Raw genomic sequence first — 19,536 nt, forward strand, 5'->3', positions numbered from 1 at the left:
GTAGATTGAAAACTTCTAAATGGTTTTCCTTATTTATCAGCTTCTTTAATATTTTTTGGGCAACTCTGTTGAAGAAAGGCAGAAAGGATGGAGTATATTCTTATCAATAACAACACAATCTAGGTCATTCTTTATTTGAAAACACTTTCTGCATTCAGCCAGGTTTAAATTATGTAAATACTGAATTTGTCTTTTTTTGTGTATAAATGAAGGATAAATGTGGTCATATCTACCATAAAATTAAAGGGAAAGCAGGAAGTTTGGTTCTGACCATTTTTCTTTGAACGTTTCTCCTTCATGACCAAAAAGTCCAGGAACTTCCCCTGCATTTGTCATCCTCTGCATCATTGTGCAGGTAACGTGACGTAACATCAAGCAACACAAATTTCTCAAAGCTTTTCAAAGGCTGGGCATGTGGCTCCCACCTGTGGTTATGATAAATTCAGATTCAGGAACCTGAAGTCTGCTTTCACATCTCTTTGCAGTTTCCTAAAGCTCCAAACCTTCCAGACGCTTGTGCGTCATAAATGCTGTCACACAGCGGGTTAAAAGAAATCCTGCCCAGAATGTCGCCTCATTATCTCGACACAGTGAAGCAGGAATCAGGATCGGCACGTGTTGCCCTAAGAGGGATGATCCTGAGTGAGTAAAGATCTTGGAAAGAAGAGATGCACTATGGGTAAAAACTGAAGAATGTGTCTGCAGCAAATAAAATAGATTATTTAACATTTAAAGGGTCAGTATTATGCATTTTAAATGGATATAGTGCAATTTTATAGCACGAGTAAGTAACTATGTTAACTTCAGTTGCTATATATCAAATATAACTTAAAATAAATTTTACTTTGTAATTTAGCGCCTTGAAATTGGGCCTCTGTCTCTTTAAGACATTCTGCTCTTTCTGAAACTCCACCTTCAGGAAGTGATCCTAACATCTTTCCTCTATTTACCCTGGAGCAACGTTGTTACCAGCGTTTCACTGTGAAGCCGCTCCTATAATGAGCTCAACAGATGTGCAGTTTCACTGTTTGCTAATTGCTGCTGGCTAGTCTGAAGGAGTGGAAGAGTTCCAGAGGAGAGCTGCTCTGTGAGGCTGAAGCGTGCTAGCTTGGACACATCTTGAATATCAGAAATTTCCAAGTTTTGTTATAGAAAATTTATAAGATTAATCTCAGAATTTCAGTTTCTTTTCTGGACATTTTTCCACTTTTCAAGCTCAGAAAATTCCTTGCTTTTTTTTTTTTAATTTCTGAGTTTAATCTCTAAAATTTTCTTGTTTTTTTCTAAAATATTTCTGAGATTAATCGTAAAACTCAAGAGTATTATTATGAATCACTCAAGAGTATTTTATCGAGCAGATTTTCCACTTTCATTTTTTCTTGAAAATTTCTGAGATCAATCTAAAACTTTCTGGGTTTTTGGTAAAAATGTTCTCTCTTTTTTATCCACAATGTCACTAATATGCTGTCGTATCGGCGAGAACCATTTTGGGACAAATCTGATAATATCCTGTGGGATGACATCCATTCCTGTTGAAATGAATCAGCCAACGTTTAAAATTCGCATCATAAAATGAACTTTATTTTAGTCAGATCAGATGAAATGTGTATTGCTGAGTTTGAACCTCCTACATGTTGGAATAGATTTCACATAAATAAAGATCAGTGATAGAAAAAGGAAAAGAAGAATCGATGCTCAAAGTTCGCAGATCAGCATTTTCTTTCCATAGTTTGTCCCAAATGCAACATATAAATTGCCACTTTCAGCAAAATCAATTCATCCTGGGAAACTCCTGGCAACATGTTGTCATTTAAACAAAACCAGCAGCTGAGATTTCAGTGTTTTCATTAAGCCGGGGTCCTGGTGTGAAAACCCCTGATCGTTCTGCCGTCCGTCTTCCAGAACGTCTGAAATCTCCTGATCTGTTGTCCTGATTTAATCCTTCAAAGGCGATTCATGCCAATAAACATCACTTCTTTTTTCATCTATTATGGGCAGCCCTCCTTCATAATTATTATTTCAGTGAGAATAATTAATCAAAAACAGTTTTCGCAGCGCTAACGTGATGGTTGGGCGATAACGACCTGGAAATTGGAATTTAGTTGGCATCCATTTTTTAATCAAACCTACCATCCGTACCCGTGAGGCGCTCATAAAGAACTCCTTTATGTATTCGTCATAATCTTATTCACCGTTTCGTTTCTGCATTACTACAGACGAGGCCCAACGCATTTACTCAAATTACATGTGTAAGAACTTAAAGTACTTTACCTCAAGAAACTAAGATTATAAAATGAATTCAAAGACATCAGTGATATTTTTTATGTTCTTTCTAGGAAACTAACATTTCTATTCTTGGTCTTTTTCAATATTATATGTATTATTATATACCTTAAAGGTCTAAATTATTAAATTACTGATACATTTTCTCAAGACAAACTTACATCTCAGTTTTTTTTTATTTTACTTTTGAATTATGTTATTTATATGAATTGTTTTCATTTTGTCACACTGCAAAAATACAAAATCTTATGTTTTAGTTTTTGCAAATATCTTAGAACACTTAAAATAAAACAAAATTAACTTACAAGCAACTTTTAACAAGATATATTAGCTTGTTTTACGTCAATAATTTATTTAGTTTATTAATGTCAATGCAGATTATTTTACTAATAACAAGGTAAAACTGTTGTGTTATAAGTGAAACAATCTCTCTGAGGAACTTTTTCATTTATTAACTAATTATCAATTTAAAACAAGCTCTGATATCTTGCTGAACAGTTAAAGTTAATTTGGTCTTATTTTAAGTGAACTAAGATATTTGCACTAGAAACTAAGACCAAAAATTCTTGGTAAGATTTAGTATTTTTGCAGTGACTGAAATTAAAATTTTGTAGCTGCCATGTTTAAAACTCTGCTTTTATTCATGAAAACCCAAACAAATGACTAAAAACTGTAGTTAAATATAAAATAACCTGAGCTCACTTTCTCTAGTTTTACTGGTGATTTATTTGGTGTCACCTGTCAGAGTTTAAGTGGGTCAATGACCTGAACAGGACCTCACACATATATTTCAGCTGAATCCATAAATGCCATTTCTGCTCCAGCTGCTGGTCGTTTATCATCAGCAGGTGATGAAGATAAAAGGTAATAAATCCTGCTGGTGTCGATCAGCTGATTGGGATTTTGAAGCATTCACAAGCACTGCTTGTTTAAAGCAGGGCCAATAAATAAAGTCAGTAATATTAGTGTAAGTACGTTCTGGAGCCAAAATGAAAACAGCGACCCAGTAAAGGTAAACTAGTTTTATTGATAATAAATCTGAACATGTGTATGAGCTTCATGGGGGTGACTTTCAGGTCAGACTCTCCAAAAGAAAAAAAGTGAGGAGTGACGGCTGGAGCAACCAGGAAGTGATGATCAGATATGAATTAATGCGTTACCTGGCTCAGGTAGTTTCCTTTTCTTTCCCCTTCTGATGCTCAGACCTCGGTGGACTGGAATACTTAAAGTAAAAACAGTGAGATAGAGGAGACCGTCTGTTTAACGGGATTGTTACACCCAAAGAGCCATAGAGAAGAAAACTAAGTTCTGGAAACTAATTAACTTTTTCCATTTTTATACTTCCACTTGGGTCTCAACTGATTTTAAACACACACACACGGTTAATAATATTCATTAAAACACAATATAATCTGTTTTTCTTCATTTGTTTTCTTCTTCATTAATGTAATGTACTGCATCATGTACCGTATTTTCCGCACTATAAGGCGTACCTTCAATGAATGGCCTATTTTAAAACTTTTTTCATATATAAGGCGCATCTGTCCCATATTGAACCTATACGGGACATGATTTGTCCCATAATAAGAAGTGGTCCCCTAGTACTTTATATAGTAGCTGCCTCAGTCGTTGTTTCACTCACAGTGTTGGTGCTGCAATATTGTGCCCAACTGCTTTCTGGGTAACACAGACCAACCGACACGCTGCCGCCACAGTCTCCGTCTCTCTTCCCCCCGGCTTTAAGTGTATAGGGGCTGGTCCCTTGGTAACCCTAGTCGAAGCACCCGGATGAATGCCTAAAGCTACTTTGTTGACATAAAGAATGTTAAAAAACAGTCCGACTCGGGTCGGCGAGGAGAGCCTTCTGCGACTGGGCCGGGGCGTGGCCGGACAATGGTCACCCGTCTCCGTTCGCCCACAGCATGTTGGTGGAGAACGTGGTGCTAAATGACCTGCAGACGACCTGATTCTTAGAGATGGGTCAGTCAGACTTTATTAACAAACCAGTTTTTTGACAACTATTCCAGCATGCACTGAGCGCTTCTTCTTCTACGGGCGAAAATGAAGTTGGCAGCTGCTTACCGTAGTTGCTAGACCTGCTGTGGCTCAATATTGGTCCATATATAAGGCGCACCGGGTTATAAGGCGCACTGTCGGCTTTTGAGGAAATTGAAGGTTTTTATAGGCCTTATAGTGCGGAAAATACAGTACTTTGATGCTAAATAAATTTCTATAAAAAAAAACAAACAACTGCCAAAGCACTTTAAAAAAAAAAAACAAAGACTACCCAGCCAGATGTTTTTTGGTGGCTGGAAAATGAGCGGTTTCAAAAACCTCCTGGCTGTTGAGTCACACTGTGCCGTTACCTAGCAACCCCATATGGTCACCAAGCAACCCAAGAGGAGCTGCAGCTCCTTTACAGTAGGTTAGCTAGTTTTTTAATGACTTATCGCATAAAGAAACTTATTCACATGTGATTTTTATTACATTTCTTATTTTTTTACGTAGTAGAGGAATATTGACAAAGTTTTGCATACATTTGTAATGGAAATGCAGCTAAAAAGAGAACTGGGAAATCCTGACAATTAGGGAATCTAAATGTTATGATTTGTGTCTTTAACTGTCTCCATAGTGACATAATGATGTGATCAGAGTTGGGAAGTAACTCATTATTTACTGGATTACATTTACTTGAGTAACATTTTTGAAACAATTGAGTATTTTTACTACACTGAACTTTTTACTTTTACTAGAGTAATTTAATTGTGAAGTATTGCTACTCTTACTTAAATGTCTGGATTCTCTATGCACTGAATGAAAAACAAACAAGTTTTAATTAAAAATTCACCAGACTCAGACACACACCTGCAGTTTTTATTAAAGTTTCAGGAGTTTTCTATTGAAAGAAACTGATTTGGAAACATTTCATTTGCTTGATTTTGGTCCTTAAAATACAAAAATGTTCACTAAACTTTACATTTTGATCCATCCGATTATGCAATTTCTAACTATTCAATGATTGATAATTTGATTAGTTGCTCAGTGTTTGAGTAGACGTTTTACCAAATACTTTTTACTCTTACTTTAATAACTTTTTGGATGGCTACCTTTTACTTTTACTTGAGTAAAAATATGTTGAAGTAGTGACACTTTTACTTGAGTACAATTTTTGGGAACTCTACCCAACCCTGGGTGTAACTGAGGTTTGATGCTGAGAATATCAACAAAGGTAATGTTCTTTGGAAATATGAGTCTGAAATGAAATTATTTTTCATGTTTGGCATAAACAAGGAAATTAACCATATGCCCAACATAAATAATAAATCGTATTGGAAATCAAAATGCAAACAGATCTTGATAAATAAATGAATATTTAATAGCTGCATATTCAAAATTGATGAAAAAGAGTAAATCCCCAGGAGGTCTGCCATGAGTCCCACCTGATTTCCTGCTTGAGAGAACCAACATTTTCTCAAAAGGAGCGCCATCATCTTAAAGTGAGCCGCTTATATCCGCACACAATGGGTGGACACACGTGAGGTTGCCTTCCCTGCATGTGGCAACGCTGGACAATAAAAAGGTAAGAACCCAGAAACCACTGCTGTGGCCGTGGTCACATGTTGGACCTGAGGCTTGCTGCTGACAGTCACACTCTGAGGAGGCTGCAGCAATAAGACGTTATATTCTGCACAAGGAACTCATCACGCAGGAGAGGGAATCGGCCACTTGGCTTTCTTGGAGCATTTGTCTGCTCAGCAGTCTAATAACTCCACAGAAATGACTCCCAGTAACCTCAGATGAACCAGGTGAAAAAACTCCTGCAGACAGAAACAGGTGGAAAAATCCTCAGTAAATCCAACAGCAGCGTCAGGAAAGAGCCCAACGTTTAGAGACGTAAAGAGATCAAACTTATTGTCAGAAACTGACAAATATTTAAACTTTATGCTGCTTATCACAACCTGGTTGGAAGATTTTTCTGTCTAGTTTCTAGTTCAAATATATTAGTATACTTCAAATAAACTAACTTACAAGTAACCTTTCAGTGACTTACAGGAGCTTTTTGTAAGTAAATAAGTTCTCAATATTGATGAAAACGTTCTGGTTCCCCTGGTGGATTATTTCACTTATAACATGGGGAAAATATTGTTATAAATTGAAATAATCTGTCAATAGAACTAGTACTTTTTAAAATAATAGGGAATTATTTATTTAGAACCAACTACTGAGTCTTACTTAAAAGCCACATTTAAGTTAGTTTTGTCTTATTTCAAGTGTAGTAAGATTAAATAAAAAAAAAACCAACTAATTTACCAGTAATCTTTCAGTGAGTTATATGAGGTTTTCTAAAGTAAATAATTCATTAATATTGATGAAAAAGTGCTAGTTTCACTGGTGGATTATTTCATTTATAATTTAGGAAAAATGTCTTGTTACAAGTGAAATAATCTGGAACTTGAAGTTTTTTGGTCTCAAACACCTTAAAACTGAAATGACCTGAAAATTAATCACTGAAATTGATTTTAAAATGTGGTTCAACAGAATAATTTAAAATAAACGAATGAAGTTATTTCAGTGACCAGAATGAGTTTTTCAGTCATTAACAACTTTGTCCATGCGTGTATTTTAACACAACCTTGATGAGATCATAAAGATTCTGGGAGAAAATTGAGTAGAAAATAAGATTATTCTGGCTCTAATAAACCTTCGCTCTACATGAACAGAGCTGACCAGTAATGAATTCTGGGTTGTTTTTGACAGTCAGTGTCATGCTGACTTTAAAGACCCAAACAATAAAAGTCATGATTCCCAAGTCATGATTATGAAAGTTTAATGTGTTTCCAGCTACTGAGACGTCCAGTTAGTCTCCTCGTGTTTAAATCAGCTCTTCTCCTCAGCAAACAAGGTTTTTTTGTTTTGTTTTTTTTCTGATGTACCTCACTGCAGGAGATGTGACGCCATTCGTTCACAATTCCAGGAAGTCGAGATCTGGTGATCCCGCCAACAGAGAAGTGAAAAATTTATTTTTATCTGGAAAAAATTTGCTTCTTTTTCTCGCATTTAAATGTTTTAGATCAGGGATGTCAAAGTCTTTTTCATTTTGGGCCACATCAAAATCATTAATGTGTTCAAAGGATCTGCCAGAATGCATAGATAAAACACATAAAACTGCTAAAATATTAATAAAAAGCTGTACTTTTTAAAAATTTATATTGAACATCTTTTCACGGGATTCCATGATTGTTTTTATGATTTTTTGCAATCAAAATCAAAGATGTAGTGTTCCTAATTTAGGAATATTTTCAGGGAATTTTGTAATATTTAATGTGGCTTTCATTACCACAAATAATGAAAGCCACATTAAATATGGCTTTCATTATTTGTGGTATAGAAGTGACAAATACCGCCACCTAGAGGTGGGAGTTAGCATCACTTAAACCTAATTATTTTGACCAATTTTACGAAGACTTTGCATAATTATGCATTATATGAGTTTGGGTTAAAAAAAATGGCTGATTGATGTAATGTGGCGTCTGGAGTCTAGAGGGCCACATAAGAAGATACGGCGGGCCAGATTTGGCCCACAAGCCTCGACTTTGACACGTGTTTTAGATCATCAGATGCATGATAACCTCAGTATTAAATGTCACGCCAATTTTCTTTTAGTTTTAGTTGCATTTAGGTCTCTCACAGCAGTTTTAGTCGACTAAAACTGCTGTGTATTTAAGCAACTAAAATGTATAATACAGAAAGATGCTTATTTGTCCATCCAAGCTCTTATGCTTCGTTAAAAAGCATAAGGGCTTGGATAGGTCTGGGCTACATGGGACATGTTCATTTCATTTTTTGCAGAACATCACTCTTAAATAATGAGATTTTATTCTGGTCAGTTCTGACTATTCTGAGCTGTTTTAGGGCATCTTGTCACTTTAAATCCAAATAAGCTGCTGCTGGCCACGCCCCCAAAACTCAATGTTTACACTAACACATTAAAATGGCTGCAAGGAGATGCGTAATTATACAACCGTACATCTTTGAAAAGCATTAGTAGAGCCTTCTGCACAATCAACAAGAATGCAGCAAGTGGTTTCTGGTTGGAAAGTCAACAACAAAAATACTTGTCTTTTCCAGCAGCCATTGTACAGCGCATAGAGCAATAAAACCAGCTGACCAAACATACTGGAGCTCAGCTTTAAATAATTAGGTCATTACCATGCAGCTAGTACTTCATACAAATTTAAAAATAATTTTATCATACCGAAATAAAAAAGTACATGTACGCATTCATAGTTTTAGAACTTTATTTAGGTTTGAATGTTTAATTATCTGATACAAGAATTTAAAAAAGCAACCGCTGGAGGAAATTTGTGAGGTAATTTTAACAACGTTGTATAAGGCATGTCTAAAAGGACTGGGTAATATGGAGGAATTAAAGAAAATTCAAAGTGACCACAGCTAATCTCTGATACACCGACTGGATCGTCTGGAGGTAATTACGCCGTCCTTTTTAAATTAAGAGATTTCTATCCTGGATATCAGACTTCCTGAAGAACATTTACAACAGACTGTTTTTTTCCTCCCATCATAGTGGAGGTGACTCACACACAATCACATACTGAGTGGTCTCTGTGTGTGTGTGTGTGTGTGTGTGTGTGTGTGTGTGTGTGTGTGTGTGTGTGCGTGCGTGCGTGCGTGCGTGCGTGCGTGCGTGTGTGAAGCCCACTGACAAAGAGAGAGAGCGAGCTCACGTCTTTATTTCAAAGCACAGAGGAGGAAATTCTGCACAACGGCAGGACTCCCATGCAAGATAGAAGACGCTAACAGGTGCTGAGCCTCTGGACTAACAGGTACTTTTTCCTCTAATATAAACTTCACTGACAAAACATAGTGAAATACTTGCAGTATGTTACATTAAACAGAAGAATAGTTGACTTAAAAACAAATTTAAAGTCAGATTAGCATTAATTTATGTTGCAGCTTTAAACCAAGATGGTATAAATATAAATTTTAAGCCTTGATTGGGATTATTTTGGGAATAATTTGGTAGTTTGAGACAGAATAGAGACATGCAGTAGTGGCCAGGCTGATTATGATGCACTTATTCCTGCGCTACAGTGTGTTGAACACGTAATGAGGCGTTGCCTCTTTTTGCATCGCTGCTACCTGGGCTTCAGCATCTCAGATGGGATTTCTTCTGATTGTGTGCTTGATGCCTGCTACTTGCTCTCTTTTCAATCACAAAACTCACACAAAGAGAGAGATTGTTCTGTATCCACCTCCAGTGTAAAAGTGTAAATCTTGCTGCTGTTTAATCTTTTTCTGATCTGGAAGATTGAATTATGTTTAATTATTTAGTGTTTTCAATCTTTTTATTTTTTTTAATAAAAGCCGCAAATCAAGTCCTCCTTCTTGAGTTTTTTTGTTTAATATCTGATGACATTGACCCTTTGCAACTACGTCACTCAGTTATTCTAGCCGCCATGTTGGACGTCGGAAGTTAAGATCGGGAGTATTGAACTGAACGACTCAAGTTGTTTTCCCCAAGTTGTTTTTGCCAGTTTATTAATGGCTTTTACTTGTTCAAGTCAAACAAATTTGACTCTGAGCGTCACAAACCTGGTTGGGGCTCATACACGGCGGTATTTACTGAAGTTGGAAATAACTAGCTTAGAAACCGACCCAAACCTCCTCCCTCCTGACGTGTTGATCAAATTACCGACTTTGCCTGAATTCACGCCACATTATTTTTGTCACTATGTCGTAAACTGAGGTTCCCTTTACACCGGAGTAGCCTTAAAAACGTACAGAAGACGACATGCTAACCAGTTTCTTTCCGTACATGCTAGGCTTTATGACGGTGCGGCACCGTTTCCATGGTTACTGACGCGTACCTTCGCCATAATGCATTATTTCACATCTTTCTAATCATACTTATTTATAAAGTATATGAACGTTAGTCTTACCTTGTAAAAAGTGTTCGCTGCAAGTCCGCGGTTACACCGAGTAGCCAGTCATTATGGTTGACGGCTGCTACCCATCGCTCCTAGTTAAAACTCATACAATAAAATGACGGGTTTGGTTTGTATCCTTGTCTGTTTGACCGCGAAGTTCCCTGTAACCACATTTTACTGCGAAATCAGCTTAATAAAAGCGATTCTAGGCCACCACATGTGCGTTTTTGCGACACTTTTTACAGGAGCGCATGGGCTGTTTACACGTCCGTCATGACGGAGCGGGCCGAGTTTCGAAGAGAGTGACGTCATTTCACGTAAAGATGTTTGAGGAAATGTTCAGCGTGGTTCACGTGCGCTGAACACATCACCTGGTCTTCTCGTGAACACCCGATGCATCAGATTTAGAGAGGCTCAGAGAATGAAAGCTGAAAACTAAGAAGTGTTGGGTTTGTTGACGGGGACAAAAAGCCTCGCTGAAGGTTCTTTAATGAGCCCGATGGAGAGCTCTGAAGTGGCCGCTGATTATTCTGCTCTAATGTGACTCATCTCATTAAGCCAAGGGTGTCCAAACTTCATAAGCCAAAAAATAAAAATAAAAATTTAATAAACTGAAATCATAAAGTTTTATAGAAATGTTAAACCATAAAGTTAGCATGAAATATTTTAATTGCTGTGCAAAAACACAAAAGCGTCAGTATTTTTGGTATAGTTTCTTGTGTAAGTACCTTAAAACACTTGAAATACAACATAAACTTACAAGTGACTTTTTAGCAAGATATAGGAGCTTCTTTGAAGCAAATCATTTCTTAATATTGACTTAAAAAAATACTCATTTCACTTTCAAATTATTTTACTTTTTAAAACTGGAAACATGTGATACAACCTAATTGTGGAACTAGAACATTTTCATTGATATTAAGAAAAGCTCCTGCGTCTTGCTAAAAGGTTACTTGTAAGTTTTTGTCTTATTTCAAGAGTATTAAGAAATGTTCACTCAAATACTCTTTATGATTTTGTGTTTTTGAATTTAAGTGTTGCAGCTGTCAGTTTTTTTCACTTCTGATACCGATACTGATACCGATATCTACGTTTAGTATCGGCTGGTGTCTATCCAACACAGGAAAACAGTTTTGAATTGACTGAAAACTTTTCTTTTTTTTTTTTAATTAAAAAAGAGATAAATGTACTGAATTAAAAACGGTACAGCACACTTAAATACACCAATAGTGTCAAAATCTTGGTCAGATGTGTAAAAAAATCCATTTTAGTTTGTTCAGTCAATTCATTTTGGAGTATAAAAATAAAACTGACAAAAATAAACTGCAACAAACCTTTCAAATAGTTCAGAATAGTTCAATTATGAATTGTAGATACAATGTAAAATAGATAGTAAAACATGATGTTGCTCAGAATCCAAAGCATATGGACCGGAAACATTGTCACTGATACTCGGTCTAGGATATTTTTCAGTATTGGGATCGGTGGAGTGAGTCTCAGTTTCTTTTTGAATGTCGACCTGATCATCTCCGTCTTCGTTCCTGCAGACATGGACTGGGAGAAAGCGATGAATTTCTCCAGAGTGAACTCCTCGACCCCGGCCTCTGACTCTTCATCTTCCTTCTCTTCATCCTCCTGCTGTAACTCCTCCCACCTCCTCTTCCACCCCTCTCTGTTTCCGGTCCCCACGTTTTCCGGCTTCGACCTGCTGTTCAGCCTGAAGCTCCTTTTCATCCCGCTCTACTCTGTCGTGGTTCTGATCGCCTGCTCCGGGAACCTCCTCCTCCTCTTCCTCATCTGGTACAACAAAAAGAGACACAACACCACTAACTTCCTCATCAGTAACCTGGCGCTCGTCGACCTGGTGATGTGCGTCTTCTGCGTCCCTTTGACGGCCTCCTACGCCTTCGACAGGCGTGGTTGGGTGTTCGGGTACCACATGTGTCACTTTGTGACCGTGATGCAGTCCACCGCCGTTTACGCAGCGGTTCTGTCCCTCATGGCCATTGCGGTGGATCGTTATATCGTTGTAGCGTATCCCATTCGCAAGAGAGTGGGATGCCAGTTCTGCTGCTGCCTGGTGATGCTGATCTGGTTGTCCTCTTTGGCGCTCTCCACCCCGACTGCGCTTCACACGGTCTACCTGGACCTGCACGCTGCGGGCCTGGACATGGCGGTCTGCGAGGAGTTTTGGGATGGACAGGAACAAGGCAGACTCATTTACTCCTGTTTCATCCTCTTCTTTTCCTACTTTGTCCCGCTGGCTGCTGTGTCCATTTCCTACTGTGCTATATCCTGCCACCTGAAGCGGAGGACCACGTCCAGTTTGACAGCATGTCCCGAGTTGAGGTGCGCACGGGCCGCCTGGAGTAGACGGCGGAGGAAGACCTTCTGTCTGCTGCTGGTTTCTGTTCTCTGCTTTGCCTTCTCCTGGCTCCCCTTGCAGGTAAACATGAATACAGGCTGTCTGCATATTAAAAAGTTTTAAAAAACCTTAAAGGTGACCTATCATGAATCCTTGAATAGGTTGTGAAGGTTGTGATAGGTGTCTAGAAAACATGTTCATTACATTTTTTGCACAAAATCATTCTTAGGTAATGACATTTTAGTCTGGTCAGTTCAGAATTAGATATTTTACATCTTTTACATCTAAATTAACTTCTGCTGGCCCCCAACTCAACATTTACACTCGCTCCTGAAAACGGCTGGAGAAACAAATGCACAATTATGCAGCAGTTCATGTTTGAAAAGCAGAAGTGGAGTCTCCTGCACAAGAATACAGAAAGTGGTTTCTGGATGGTAAGTCAACAACAAAGCACTTGTCTTTTCCAGCAGCCATTGTACAGCACATACAGTGATAAAACAAGCTGACCAAATGTGCTGGAGCTCTGCTTCAGTTGCTAGGTGACGGCATGACTCAACATTCGGGAGGCTTTTGAAATTGCACATTTTCCAGGCACCAGACAACTTAAACTTTTTCCCATAAAACAGCTGTGGGTGTGGGTGTGTTTTTAAGCGACTGGGCTGTTTTTAAAAGCTGCTCAGACCCAAATGGAAGTGCAGCACCGTGTAAACTGTGAATTTTTCATAATATGTTCCCTTCAAATTAATGTATCTTAAATTACGGCCTTAAAAAATCTCTTAAATTAATTTTAAAAATGTAAGTTGCCCTGTACGTTAATCAAAGGCCTTACATATTTTCTTTGAATGACTTTTCTGTCAGGCAAAAGCTTGAGTTGTGCGCAAAAACCTTGTTTGTGTTCTGTGATTTTAGGCGGTTGAGGCTGCAGCTAGCTAGCTGCTAATATACCCTTGCTAGCTAGCTAGGTTTTTGCATCTGTCATATGTAAGCAAGCAAATTTATCATCAGTTTACTGGATGTTTGTTTTTGCTTCTGGCTCTCTTCTGTTGCCAACCAATGAAAAGTGAGATGCATTCTGTTCAAATAGGCTTGGTATTATAGTGGTTGATAGTATTAATATGCAATTTTCTTCTGCGGGTTTCTGTTATGATACCGGTCTTAAGTTTCATTCATAGCGGTCTTTAAAAGTCTTAAATTTGAGTTTCTGAAACCTGCAGATACCCTAGAATAAAGCATCACGCTGATTGACATTCTGAGTAGAAAAGGGGAATCTCTTGAGAGTTAGGAAATCAGATTAAAGCTCATCTTATGCCTGAACCTGCAGGCCTAGAGCCAATAAAACCAGATTCCATCCATTTATTTTCTTTGCTGCTTATTGTTGAAGGGTCGCAAGGGGAGCTGGTGCCTATTTCCAGCAATAAATGAACAAGAGGAAGAGTAAACGCTGGACTGGTTGGTGTTCCATACCAAAAATAATCATGCACACACACTAAGGGTAATTCAGAGAGACCAGTGTGGCTTGGATCACTGGTGGAAGCAATATGAGCATGAAGAAGAAACACGTCTAAATCAATCAATCAAGCAATCAATCAAATTTTATTTGTATAGCACATTTCAGCGGCAAGGCATTTCAAGGTGCTTTACATAATTAAAATAAAAACAGGAATAAACAGTGAGAAAGAGAAAAAGAACTAAAGAACTAGTTCCTCTGGGAGATTATTTCACTTAAAGCATTTTTCCACCAATGGAACTAATACTTTTTCCTCAATATTAAGGAATTATTTACCTAAAATAACGCTCTCATATCTTGCTGAAAAGTTACTTATAAGTTAGTTTTTGTCTAATTTCAAATGTTCTACAAACTAAACTAAAAACATTTTTGCTAAGAAGTTATTATTATTTATTCTAAATTATTATTTTCTGATCTATAAGAAGAAGAGCTGCTGCTCAAAAATGTTTAGGTTATTTGTGGATACCATGAATCACAAAACATCAGTCATGCACATCCAAGAGCCACTTAGCAGCGCACATCAGAAGCACCGGCAACGGGCCTGAAAGCTCTAAAAATGGACCATCGCTTTAAAAAAGATTTAGTTTTATTAGTCATGGCTTTCATTGCATTGTCTGCACATACGGATCTTATAATGGGAAAACATGGGGAAAAATAGCAAGTCAGCAGTTATATAACACTTTGAGCTGCACTCTGCTGTTTCTTTGACACAGCTTAAACAATGACGAATTGCAGCTACAAAACTGTAGAAGCTGTTAATCTTTACCACATTCTGTCACTTTTACTGATGCAGAGTCAATAAGCAATGATAAGAAACCCATTTACAAACTTTTAACTGGTAATATGGAATCATATTATCCAAAACAACCAAAATATATAAACAGACTCAAATTCAATTCTCTTAGGCATATGGTGATGGGGAAGATTATTGATTTCCTATGTGAAGTTCGGACTTGTCATCCAAATTTATTGCATATTAATCAAGCTAAAGATCTGCGGGTTGTGTTGGCTAACAAGGACATGAGCCCACCTTCCACTTTACAGGTTTAATGAATTTACTGAAGACAGTTTGGTGCCAGAGGCCACAACAAATCTTGCTGCAAAGTGGAGAACTAACACAACGGTCCGACAAGAAGCCAATGATGTAATGGATGATCTATAAGGCAAAAGCCAGAGACGGAAATCAAAGTGATCAACGAATTAGGTAGACCCACTTGGGTTTACCTTGAAACCCTTGAAGAAGGTTCAAAGTGGATTTTAAACCCACCTTTGGGAAGCAGCCAATCAGAGACTGCTGTGATTTCACCTGATAGTCTGGACTTGATTCAACTGGGAATCAAAATCGCGACATTTGTTGCATTTTCAGCTGCTGCCATTCACTTTCACACTGCAGTCAAGTGAACCAAAACATGTTCCCCTCCTCGCCTCTGGGGGCGCTGCACCAGGAACCACTACAGGAAACGACACGTAAATCTCTAAAGAAGATACTGAGAGCAACTTCCTTCTTCACAAAACGTAAAAAATTCTGTATTGTGAATGCTGCAAGCTGAATATTGTTAGTAGAAATTGCAGAAGTTGACTGCAGAAGACTTTCAGAATTGTAAGAGAATAAAGTAAAAACCTGCAAAATACAAACAAAATTCCAGCCAAAAAGCTTTAGAAATTTATGCAGAACACTGTTTACAAAGCTAAACTGTAAGGTCACAGTTTATAAGTTAAATGAGATAAAAACAAAAACTAGCTGAAATACTAAAGATAACCTGTCATGTGCAGAATCACAAAAATTAATACTGGATGTTTGAAATGCTAAAAAAAATGCTTTGAGCGATAAATAGAATATAAGCTAAATGTACTAAACTTTTTATACATGCAGGATTGCGTCACAGCCTATGAAGGAGGTTTGTGTAGCACTGTACAGTTTACTAAGGGGCTGGATGACACATAAAACCAGAAGACTGAGGAATGACTCCTGGAGCTGAAGTCAGTAATTAAAAAAAATCATGCAAAAGAATAACTGCTTTCAATACCAGGTATTTTAAAGAAAAAAATTTAAGTGAACACCACAAAAACACAAATAGAACCCCAAAAAATAAATACAATCACACACAGTACTGCAGTAAATCGTCCGGATGAATGTGCACAAACTGCAACAACAGCCCTAAATTTCCCCGTTGATCGTCGCTGGTCAGCACAGTGACCAAGGTCCATGGTTTGTAAGTCCAGGTATTTGAGGGGAAAATATCCACGCCCAGTTTGTTGTCAATGGAGAAGAGATGAGTAGTGGTTTGTGCGTCTGTATGGTGAGATAGAGGGGAAATAAGTGCAGACCGCCACAGCCTCCTACCAGACCAGTAGAGGAACCTTCAGGTCCGCTGGCTCCCAGTCAGAAACTCGCCATCCTGGAACCCTAAAACAGTCACCTGGCCTGCATTAAAATAAACAGGACCAGTAAATTACCAGACTGCTAGTTAACTAGACTCTTTTCAATGGTCAGGTACATAAATCAAATGCAATTATGTCAATAAATCTGTGTGTCTTTAAGACAAAAATAGAGATACCTCATCTAACTCATTATATTATTAGACTCATATTGAGTTTAATAAGTTAAAAAGGTAATAATTGGCTGCAGACGCCAGCCAACAATTAGCATTGGCTACAAAAACCACCATGCTAAACAACAAACATTTTGTTCACCAGTTCCATTCGCAGTTCAGTACAAGACAAACTTCATGGCTCCAAGCTCACTGGCTGTTCAGATCTAAATAATATTTTAGAAGTGCATAACAAACAAAACGATGAATCAGTTGTTTGGAAGCACAAACCTGTAGCAGCTAACCTCCCCCTCACAGCTGACTGGGAAAGCTGGAGCAGGCCATTACTTCCGCTCCATGACTGGCTGACCAATGATGCTGCATCTGGAGCAGCAGAGGCGAGAAAAAGGGCAGATTTTACCCTGGGCTACAGTAGGAAATGATGACATTGTTTGAAGGAGCGGTTGGCGTTAGATTTAGCTCTCACGTTCCAGTGGTTTGTTTGGTTTTTCTGAAGACTGGTCATACTGCAAGCAAAACCTTAAATAGGGATTTCATGGAATCTGTAAAACCTGAAATAAACAGAAGTATTTGGAGGATATGACCACATTTTATAGTTTTAATGGTGTTAAAATCTGGAAGTACTGAATTCGTTAGCTGTGAAATGTTTTTAGCATAATTTTTCAGAAATATGGGATGTTTCATTCATTTCAATGGGGTTCAAGATAATTGCGAAGAGCTGAATATTTCATAAACTGTAGATGATGTTAATACCAAAAGACATAGACGTATCGTCCTGAATGAGCAGAATTTGGTGAAAGTTGGACGGTTGATGCATAAATTAATGCAGACCGCAGCAAGTTTCACTTCAACAAATCAAAACTGAGGTTTCACTTTTTTGCTGGGCATCAGAGTTTGATGGCACATTCACACTTCCCCAAACAAACCAGACACAAACTATGTCCCTGTTCTGCACATTTGAAATGTTTCAACGCTTTGCATGCAGATCCTGGAGTATTGAACCTCCAAGGTCAAAAACCGATCGGATCAAACAGATCATGCTACAAGAGGTTGATTTGTTTTCTATATTGGACTGCATATTTCTGAAATATTACAGTTTCTTGCCTTTCAATAACACGCCTTATTTTCCAGGTGGTGAACCTGATCCGTGACCTGGACACAGACTTCTCCATACTGGGGAAGAATTACATTAACGTCATCCAGGTGTCGGCTCACCTGCTCGCCATGAGCTCGGCGTGCTACAACCCCTTCATTTACGCTTCGCTGCACAATAAATTCCTGTCCTACCTCTGTCTCAACCCCCTGACTCGCAGGAGAGGAACAGAGAAGCACGGAGGTCAGGGGTCGAGCGTGCTGACGACATCTCACAGGATGCCGCGCCTCAACACCTTCACCACCGTGGCGGATTTACCTGCCGTTGTCCTGAATGACCTCGTGCCAAAAGAAAACTACGTCTGAGCCGCGATGTTTTTTGTCTCAAAATGTGTAATAAAGATTTTCACATCAGCTTTACAAACATCACTAAAAGCAGGTGAGATGGAGGGTGTGAACTTTTACTAACGGTGACACAAATGAATCTAAAGCACACTTTAAATACAAAACATTAAGATTCTCACATTGCTCTTTGTACAAATAAATCAGTAGAAAAATAATCTTATCACTGTGAAAATGTAGCTATTTTAGGAATTATGTAAATGCTGAACAGTTTAGTTATGCTGCTGTTTGCTGTAAGTTTCCTTATCTTGTAAAATAGTTTTTCAGCCTTTAGTTGACCATTGCTGTTTGTTCACATTTTAATGTTTATGTGACGTGGAAAAGTATTTTCAGATCATTAAACAAACTTTAATATAAGACAGAAATAACCCGAGCAAACTTTTTATTTATGGAAATAATAAAAACCTTGTTAAATCTACGCTTGACTGTGTTTTTTATTTCAGAAGTCACACTTGAGTAATAAATCCTGTTTGACTATATGACCTATGGGAGGGGTCAAAGGTCAAAACCACAGATGACCCAAACTCAATTAGTAAAACTTTAACATATTTTTAGTCAAGTAAAAAAAAAATATTTGGTAAAAATGTTACTTGAGTACAGAGTAACTGATCGTTGTATTTTAAAATAATGTCACCAGATGGACAAAAATACAAAGTTATGAGCAGATTTGTGTATTTTGAAAATGAAAATAATTTGATAAATTAAAACTTGGATTGTGGAAATTAAAGAAAATCATAGTGGATTTTTTTTGCAGCACAGACTGAATGAATGAATTCATGTCAGACTTCAGGACAATCGATTGAGCTGCAGATGTGACATTTGTTGGAAAGTGCATGTGTAAAAGTTTTAGCATGTTTAAAATGTCAGCTGAGATGAGGACAGAGTGTTTCACTCACATTATGTCTTCTAGTATAGTTTGTAGTGTCACTTGTGTTTTTTGAAGTAAATACTAGTTATACAAAGCAAAATGCATGCAAAATTACTGCAATTTGTGTTCTAGTGCCATCAAACTGTAGTTCTGCTTTAATCTGAGTTTTGTTCAAACTTCACTGTTGAGTCACAGCCTGAAACAAAACAACACGAGTTTCTCAACTTATTATTTTCTTACATTAAACTAGCAGCCAAACAAGCTGTTTGACCGCAAAGTTTCTCTGTTTGTCCGACCTTAGATGTGAAGCTGCCTTGACCCGAGACATTTGAGATTTGTTGAGCTGTAACAAGCTGGAGTGAGTTTCTCTCAAAGAGAGAAAAACTTTTTCTTCTATCGGCTGCTGCCTTTAACGACGAGTAATCTGCTGTTTGTGTCTCTTAAAATCAAACTTGTTTTCAGTGGTTTTTGTCTCTATGTTGTTTTCTATTTCATAATTTAAGTCCTTTTTAACACGT

The 19,536-nt window shown here is 37.8% G+C and overlaps 1 protein-coding gene and 1 long non-coding RNA gene across 2 annotated transcripts; one reads left to right on the forward strand and one right to left on the reverse strand.

Moving 5' to 3' along the window:
• Positions 1-199: 199 nt before the first annotated feature.
• Positions 200-10,514, reverse strand: LOC103458881 (uncharacterized). Its single transcript, XR_532638.2, has 3 exons — positions 10,245-10,514; positions 3,444-3,505; positions 200-654 (listed from the first exon to the last, which is right to left on the reverse strand). It is a non-coding gene; the product is annotated as an uncharacterized LOC103458881 (long non-coding RNA).
• Positions 8,996-18,729, forward strand: prlh2r (prolactin releasing hormone 2 receptor). The gene is made up of 3 exons (XM_008399996.2): positions 8,996-9,128; positions 11,780-12,678; positions 17,788-18,729. The coding sequence occupies exons 2-3, from the start codon at positions 11,782-11,784 to the stop codon at positions 18,112-18,114; spliced, it is 1,224 nt and encodes a 407-aa protein (XP_008398218.1). The 5' UTR covers positions 8,996-9,128; positions 11,780-11,781; the 3' UTR covers positions 18,115-18,729.
• Positions 18,730-19,536: the final 807 nt, after the last annotated feature.

The sequence above is a fragment of the Poecilia reticulata genome, linkage group LG22 (assembly GCF_000633615.1).
Source record: "Poecilia reticulata strain Guanapo linkage group LG22, Guppy_female_1.0+MT, whole genome shotgun sequence".
Classification (NCBI taxonomy): domain Eukaryota; kingdom Metazoa; phylum Chordata; class Actinopteri; order Cyprinodontiformes; family Poeciliidae; genus Poecilia; species Poecilia reticulata.